Source organism: Salmo trutta, chromosome 9 (genome assembly GCF_901001165.1).
Source record: "Salmo trutta chromosome 9, fSalTru1.1, whole genome shotgun sequence".
NCBI classification, from domain to species: Eukaryota; Metazoa; Chordata; class Actinopteri; order Salmoniformes; family Salmonidae; genus Salmo; species Salmo trutta.
This window is the reverse complement of record NC_042965.1, coordinates 32,706,366-32,714,822: the sequence shown is the minus strand read 5'-3', so window position 1 is coordinate 32,714,822 and position 8,457 is coordinate 32,706,366. Positions and strand designations below refer to the sequence as shown.

Here is an 8,457-nt window from a genome sequence, read left to right as displayed (position 1 = left end):
ATTTTCGCTCCAACTCTAATCTAGCGCACCTGCTTCTAATAATTAGCTGGTTGATAAGATGAATCAGGTTAGTTCAAAGGAAATCAAATCAAATGTTATTGGTTATGGACACATATTTTGTTGATGTTATCGCAGTTGCAGCGAAATGGTTATGTTTCTAGCTCCAGCAGTGCAGTAACACCTAACAATACAACTGGGATTGTAGTGAAAACCTACAGGAGGGTATCTCTCCAGGAACAGGGTTGGACAGCCCTGGTACTGTTCACATGATACATGGGAAGAGAATAAGAGACAAAACCTATTTCATGAGTAAAGAGGGAAGGGAATGTATGACCTCACAACACAGCCAAGTGATGATAAGTGAAGTAACTAAACAAAATAGACAAAAAAACAACAATCTGACTACTCCATGACAAAGATGACAACCATGGTTCAATTCCCTCTTCCAAAAAAGCCTTTTCTATGTCCTCAATTGTAACGTAGTTCCCATGCCTCAGTCTGTTTCTCTGTGGCCGCCTGGCCAGCTAACCCTGATGCTAGATGGGATGGAGAGCACCAGTCTAACTACCTAGTGTACGTCACTCCAGCCCACCCATGTTCTACCACAATGATGTCAAAGGTTTACATAGCTGGCATGCCAGGTGGGATCTGGTCAGAGAGATGTTATTTCTCAGAGTACATGTCCACGCTGAGCCCTGTGAGCTGACCACACAGCCAGGGACAGTCAGTCACCAGGAATAGCTGCTTTCCTACCAGCGTTTGCCCTTCGCCATTGGATAACTGTTAACACATTGGTGAACTAACCGCATGTATAGCTTATCGTAAAAGTTTTGGCAAAATGTTGAAATATATTAAATTTGAGGTATTTCTACCCCTTAATATGTATTTAAAAGCAGAACAGCATGTGCATGTGCTAAGTTAGTCAACTAATACAATGTGACCTGGTCCAAGTGTTGGACAGTTTTGTGATTTTCCCTTAAAGTTATGATTGGGTGGGGTTAACCTGACTCTAGGGGCGTGTTCCTCTGCCTAGGCGTTGCTGACGTCTACCAGATCTTACAACGCCTGGATAGGTATTTTACTTATCAGCTAACCACATAATTTGTCAAAGCAATCTGTCAGTCGATGACGTGGCACGCAATCATTGGTTGATGCATGCAACATCTGAGCAGGGGAAGGCAACCTAGATCTGTGACAATGTGAAACGGTCCATTTTTATTGTCATTTTTTATTACTGGCCAATCCACCACCACCCCTCTTCGGATGACAAAAGTTTATTTATTAAAAATACATTTTTGTTACAAATACATTTTTACATACATGGTACTTTTATACATAATATTCCATAACATACTTGTATTTTATATACACATTTGGATTCATAGGATTTTTTAAAAACATTTGGATACATAGTGCTCAGACATGTCCAGTACACAGAATATATATTATTTTCAGATTAAATCCACTACAGATTAAATCCACTCCTCAATTGCTCTCATCCCATCCCACCTATCTGCATAGACCACCCTCTCTTGATTTCCTTGACCCATATATTGTTTAACTGTGCTGTGATGTCATAAATAGATTCTGAATCTTTCTAATCGCATATCATCAACAGATTGTAAGTTGAATTGCTTTGCTAAGTGTATTATTATGTTGTTGATTGATTGACTATGGTTTTTCAGATTGCCCAACAGTGCTATTTGTAAGGTTAATCCATTTTAAATGCCAGATGTTTTTGAGGGGTTTGAAGGATGGACGATATGAAATGAAGGTCATTTCATTTTGACCTGTAGACCTTCAGTAGGTCTACCATACAGCATCCTGCTATATCACAAAAAGGGCCTCAGTACGCACAAACACGTGGCAGGTAGCCTAGCGGTTAGAGCGTTGGGCTAGTAAGGTGGAACAAATCTGTTTATCTGTCCTTGAGGAAGGCACTTAACCTTAATTGCTCCAGGGTTGCCATTGAAAATGGAAGACCCTGGCTATGACCCCACTCTCTGTGCGTGTCTCAGGGGTGAATTGGGATATGCAAAAAAATATATAATTCATTTCCATTTCTGATGTGTATTATACACATTTGTACATGTGAAACAAGACAAATATAAGCACCCATATATATTATCACACACACTTTATTTCTGGCCACTTTACAGGACAGGTGCATTATGGTTATATACGTTTTTTATATTACCATAAATTGCTAACTATACCACCTATTTGCATTGTCCAGTACAATCAAGGTCCATTCTGGGAAACGTGTCCCTGGGTTAGCTTTAACCATGACGTAATCGAAAAGGAACCAGCACAGGCAGGGCAGGAAACCACAATTCCCAGAATGCACTTGACGTTAACTGTGGAAAGGGGGAAGGGAAACTGAGATTGGAGGGAGAGAAACTGAGGTAAAATCAATAGTATTAAACTATGATATAGACAATCGCTGTTGTTAGATGAATGTTTAAGAAACTGATGGAAATTTAAAATATCAAAAAACGTTTTTTTAGTCTCCAGAAGACCAGTAGCTACTGTAGTTGGTGATATGCTTGTGGAAACAGATTGCATGATTGTGGAAAAAGGCTAGCTGGAGGACAGTTGTGAGCCACTGATGTTCAGTTAGATAATAGCCAGTTGCATGTCTTCGCACAAATTATATGCAAAAAAAAAAAACATTTAATTAGTGATATATGTAGATAAATAACAAGATTGACCTGCCATTAAAAACAATGCTGGGATCTGTTAACAGTTAATGTACTGTAGACTAACTAGCAGATAGCCTGCCAGCTCAGTGGTCAGCCCACGTAGCTTCCTACAGCATTTCCTACAGCATACCGGTAGTTAGCTTAGCTATGTCAGTTACAGGGAACGTTAACCAAGTTTCAGATTGTACCTTGACGTTTTTCTTAAGCTAACCACTTTTTTGTGTAGGGTGTGAGTTGATCTTTGGCACAGTAACTCACGTTGGCCATTTGGTAATGTTAGCTAGTTTGACAGGTGGATAACGATTCTATGTACTATAGCGAGATAATCATTCAATGAGTTTCGATACTTTCCCCAAAGAAAATAGAACGCCATTGATCAGTGTTTATGAACAATCATAATTTCGCTTTTGGCATTATATTTATGAGCAACCCACCTTGTTTTTTTTCTGCCCCAAATTGCAGATATCCGTGACAACCAGTTTGACATAACATGTCATGAGTGCCCCCTATTGGTTGGATCTTGTCAAGAAAAAGGCCCACTTCACCAAGACTCACCCCGCCTTGGTTTGAGCATTGTTATATTGTGGATGTGAGGTGCCAACATTGAGTGTCAAAGCAATGAAGCAGCTGGGAAAGAGAGAGGCCACCCTAGATCAGCAGTGTCCATACCCAGCTCTGCAGCCCCTCTAATGGGGCAGGATGCAAAACAAAATGTATTCAAAGAGATCTACCTGTTGACTACTCTGGACCGAGAGAGCGAGAGGAAGGAAGGGGACGTTTGACAAGCAGTATTTGTGGAAAGGGACAAAGCAGACATGGGGGTCTTCCCAATACCTCTTCTGACTGCCTCATTCTGGGGAAAAAGGCTTTAAAGGGTAGAACAGGGAATACACACTCACACACAGACACTCATGCCATGGAAGGGGACAGTGGTGTCACAGCACACACACAGGTACGTGGTTTAACCTGGCATAGCCTAACCTTTTAAAGGAGTTTAAACTGTGTGTAAACGATGTGATTGGCAGTCTCACCAGCAGTATATAATGAAATGGAACAGTATCAGTCAAGTTCCAAATCAACATTTTGGCCTTGGTTGCAGTCTGTTTGATCTGTTCACGTTACCTGGATACTGGCTGTGTGATACCATCACAGGTGTAGACGGTTTGGGTGTGGTGTGGTGGTATTTGATCAGATTGCACATAGACCTGTTACTGCAGCATGTTTCCATCTGCTTCACAGTAAAACCTCCTAGTACTGTATACACATCCATTTCGCAGCTATTTCTCAGGTGAGCATGGCTGAGTTCACTTTTGGTGGACCTAATTAACTGCAGGTATCTCTGTCTATCTATTGACATATCCTTAAAATGTGTGGTGTTTAGGGGACTTTCCCTCTTTTTTTTAATCCCCTTTGTTTTAGTGAGTGAAGGAGGAAGTAATGAAGCAGCTTCCCCTCTAGAGTGTTTACATGGGGAAATAAAAGGTGTCCACTACCAAGTAACCTAACAGTTCGCTCTCTGCTTAGCAATAATCTCCCTGCAGTGTCTACCTGTCTGTCTGTCTGCCCTGGCACTGTGCCACCCTGCCCAGGTGAGAAGGCTACCGGCTGATCTTCTGCTGCATCTAATTCCACAGAGACGTTCCTGCACTCTTTTCTCTGGAGCTGTGTGTGTGTGTGTGTGTGTCTGAATCTGTGTGTCTGATGATGCCTCTTGTTCTGTGCCCCCCCCCCCAGGGTCTGAATGGAGCGTTCCATCATGAATGTAAAGAGACAGAGGAGCTAACCAATGGCCACTCCAACCACAAACCTGTGAGTACAACAACCGACCAGAGGATCCCGTTTAGAGATATGTTTTTTACAATGTTTATTAAGAAGGAATTGTTGAATATACCGCTTGTGTTGTCAGCGTTATGGACTGGTAGCTTTTTGGTCCTGCTGTTGTATGCTGCATTATAGAGCTGGGAATGACCGGAGACCTCATGATACCATATTATCACAATACTTAGGTGCCGATACCGTGTGTATTGAAATTCTCTATGTATTGCGATCTGATGTTCCAAACATATTGCTCACTATGTGTCTGCTGCAGAGAGACAAGAGCCATGAGAAAACTCGTTTTTATCAGTCAGGGAAATAAATGTGCTGAAAACATGTTGACTCACTATTTAAAAAGAAGATGGACAACAAGCTATAGGATGAAAAATAAGGGAGTTTTGGCGCCGGTACAGCCAACTTGCGCTAGCTAACGCTACCTACAGTTTGTTTTTAACAAAATGATACTTGGAGTCACATATCGATATAATATCGTGCCAAAATAATATTGTGATATGTAACTATGAACCCCCCCCATCGCTATTGCATTGTGTAACCTGTTGTTTTGTGTTATGTAACCTGTTGTGTAACCTGTTGTTTTGTGTTATGTAACCTGTTGTGTAACCTGTTGTGTTTCTGTATTCCCAGGTGATGAATGGACTGATGCCAGGTCATAGTGTCAAAGAGCACGCCAACAGTAGTTCAGTGCTCAAATCTCTGCCAGTGAGTTGCTCTATACTGGCCCTCATCATGTAAAAAATGTGACAGAAACCGTCCATCACAGCACCACTGTCGCTGTTCTCTTTCTATTAGAGTTTCTGTGTTTACATATATTATATATTTTGTTGGGATTCGTCTAGATTTCAGCTCTGAAGCAGAATGGCCTTCTGCAGTCCCTGGCAGCAGGAGGAAAGCAACCCAAGACAGAAAGTAAGACACACACACACACACACACACACACACACACACACAGTGGCCCCTCTTCCCAAAGGAACAACCATATATCCTAGCTACCAGGCCTCCCTAGCCCGTCCCCTCAGGAGCGAGGTTGGAGAGATGAGGGGGAGGGGCAGTATATGATATGGTTATGTCATGGTCTACAACAGGGTTTCCCCCAAAACTCAGTTCTATCCCTCCCCAGGGCTGCACAGCTGATTCAAATAACAAACTCATCATCAGCTGTGTAGTGCTAGAGGGGGTCACCATATCAACATGGCTGAACAATTCCTCCTCACCTGTGTATGTTGTTGCAGGTTAGCTGTGTGTGTGTGTTCTCCTCACCTGTGGGTGTTTTCAGGGGAGAGTGCGGATGTGGAGCAGGCTAGAGAGGAGTGGGAGACTCTAGAGAGTATCCAACCAGGTGAGTTGTTGTTAGGGGCAACATCTCCCTACTCCCTGGTTGCCTGAAAGCTGTGCCTGTATTTCTCTTCCTGTCATTTGTGTTTCTGTATTCGTGTTTATTTTTATACATAAGTCTGTAATGTCTTTGTTAATGTTCTAAATGTAAATTGTAAAGTATTTTTGTCTCTTAACGGGTTGGAACCCAAATCATTTTTGAATCATTCGTTCTAAACAGAACCATTTTTTTTCGTTCTGTTCCACTATTCTGACCAGCGAAATAAAGTTCTGAACCGGTTCGAACCCCCAAAAAGTTTGTCTTTCCTTTCTGTTCCTATTTTAACCTGTGAAATCCATATTTATTTTACATTTAGCTCATTAAATGACTTCACCAATCAGTGTGGATAGAGCAGCTTGCTGTGCTGCGTTCCAGTTAGTTGTTTCCATGCGTGAAGGACAGACGAGTGTAGAACGCGAGTTACAATGGAAATGTTGCACATGGGGAGAGAGGGTGGAGGAGGAAGCTTGGCTCCACCTTCTCTCTATCTCTCCCCACCTGCAACATTTCCATTGCATCTCGCGCTCTACACTTGTCTGTCCAATTTATGTAAATAGCTTTCCCGCTCCATAGCAAGTAATTTAATGTTGAGCTATATGTAAAACAAAATACACACCTACTCATTCCAGGGTTTTGCTTTATTTGTACTGGTTTCTACATTGTAGAATAACAGTGAAGACATCAAAACTATGAAATAACACATATGGAATCATGTAGTAACCAAAAAAGTGTTAAACAAATCAAAATATATTTTATGTTTGAGATTCTTCAAAGTAGCCACCCTTTGCCTTGGTGAGAACTTTGTACACTCTTGGCATTCTCTCAACCAGCTTCGTGAGGTAGTCACCTGGAATGCATTTCAATTAACAGGTGTGTCTTCTTAAAAGTACATTTGTGTAATTTCTTTCCTCCTTAATGTGTTTGAGCCAATCAGTTGTGTTGTGACAAGGTAGGTGTGGTATACAGAAGATGGCCCTATTTGGTAAAAAACCAAGTCCATATTAAAGCAAGAACATCACAAATAAGCAAAGAGAAACGACAGTCCATCATTACTTTAAGACATGAAGGTCAGCCAATCTGGAAAATTTCAAGAACTTTAAAAGTTTCTTCAAGTGCAGTCGCAAAAAACAAATCAAGCGCTATGATGGAACTGTCTCTCATGAGGACCGCCACAGGAAAGGAAGACCCAGAGTTTCCTCTGATACGTTCATTACAGTTACCAGCCTCAGAAATTGCAGCCCAAATAAATGCTTCAGAGTTCAAGTAACAGACACATCTCAACATCAACTGTTCAGAGGAGGGTGCGTGAATAAGGCCTTCATGGTCGAATTGCTGCAAAGAACACACTCCTAAAGGACACCAAGAAGAAGAAGAGACTTGCTTGGGCCAAGAAACATGAGCAATGGACATTAGACTGTGGAAATCTGTCCTTTGGTTTGATCAGTCCAAATTTGAGATTTTTGGTTCCAACCACTGTGTCTTTATGAGATGCAGAGTAGGTGAACGGATGATCTCTGCATGTGGTTCCCACTGTGAAACTTGGAGGAGGAGGTGTGGGGGTGCTTTGCTGTTGACACTGTCAGTGATTTATTTAGAATTCAAGGCACACTTAACCCGCATTGTTACCACAGCATTCTGCAGCCATATGCCATCCCATCTGGTTTGCACTATCATTTGTTTTTCCATAGGACAATGACCCAACACACCTCCAGGCTGTGTAAGGGCTATTTGACGAAGAAGGAGAGTGATGGAGTGCTACATCAGATGACCTGGCCTCCACAATCACCTGACCTCAAATCAATTGAGATGGTTTGGGATGAGTTGTACCGCAACGTAAAGGAAAAGCAGCCAACAAGTGCTCAGCATATGTGGGAACTCCTTTAAGACTGTTAGAAAAGCATTTCAGGTGAAGCTTCTTGAGAGAATGCTAAGAGTGTACAAAGCTGTCATCAAGGCAAATGGTGGCTACTTTGAAGAATCTAAAATATATTTTGATTTGTTTTACACTTTTTTGGTTACTACATGATTCCATATGTGTTATTTCATAGTTTTGATGTCTTCACTAATATTCTGCAATGTAGAAAATAGTAAAAATAAAGAAAAACCCTGGAATGTGTAGGACTGGACTCCTGTTCATAACGGAATGATTGGAAAATAATTTTGGTTCCAACCCCATGATCATAAATCCTCCATTCTATGTTGTTTAAGAGTCTGTTGATGTCTGTTATTGACCTGTGTGTATCCAGTGGTCAGTGAGGAGTCCAGTCCCACCCCTCTCATCTCCTTTAACGAGGCGCTGCAGCACTTCCAGACTACAGACCTTGGAGAGCTGCTGGTAAGGTCCGTCTGTCTGTCTGTGTATGGGGGTTTGAGGACTACATTGTAGATTCTCACTCTCACCAACAATTGAGGACATTTTTCAGTTTCAGTTTGTATTTTGTCCCCTTTCTCTCTCCGTAGAAGAAGATCCAGCCCATCATTCGCAGGACGGGTCTGGCCACTTTCACACACTTCCTGTTCGGCCCGCCGCGACTTCACCGAGAACTA

At 41.9% G+C, this 8,457-nt stretch overlaps 1 protein-coding gene across 6 annotated transcripts in view; it reads left to right on the top strand.

Annotated features, from left to right (window-relative positions):
* Positions 1-2,338: 2,338 nt before the first annotated feature.
* The window catches only part of LOC115200425 (ELMO domain-containing protein 3), a 14,328-nt gene continuing 8,209 nt past the window's right edge, over positions 2,339-8,457 (top strand). For 4 of the 6 annotated variants that reach the window (XR_003879517.1, XR_003879516.1, XR_003879515.1 and 1 more), the window contains exons 1-8: positions 2,339-2,405; positions 3,165-3,654; positions 4,437-4,511; positions 5,163-5,237; positions 5,375-5,444; positions 5,812-5,874; positions 8,157-8,245; positions 8,371-8,457. The exon at positions 8,371-8,457 is cut by the window's right edge and continues 37 nt beyond it. Coding sequence is in view for 3 of the 6 variants with exons in the window: in XM_029763499.1 (XP_029619359.1) it covers positions 3,619-3,654; positions 4,437-4,511; positions 5,163-5,237; positions 5,375-5,444; positions 5,812-5,874; positions 8,157-8,245; positions 8,371-8,457 (495 nt within the window). In the remaining 3 variants the exon portion in view is untranslated. Of the gene's footprint in view, positions 2,406-3,164; positions 3,655-3,947; positions 3,991-4,110; positions 4,292-4,436; positions 4,512-5,162; positions 5,238-5,374; positions 5,445-5,811; positions 5,875-8,156; positions 8,246-8,370 lie in introns of those variants that run through there. The other 2 variants (XM_029763500.1, XM_029763501.1) reach the window with 2 other exon arrangements.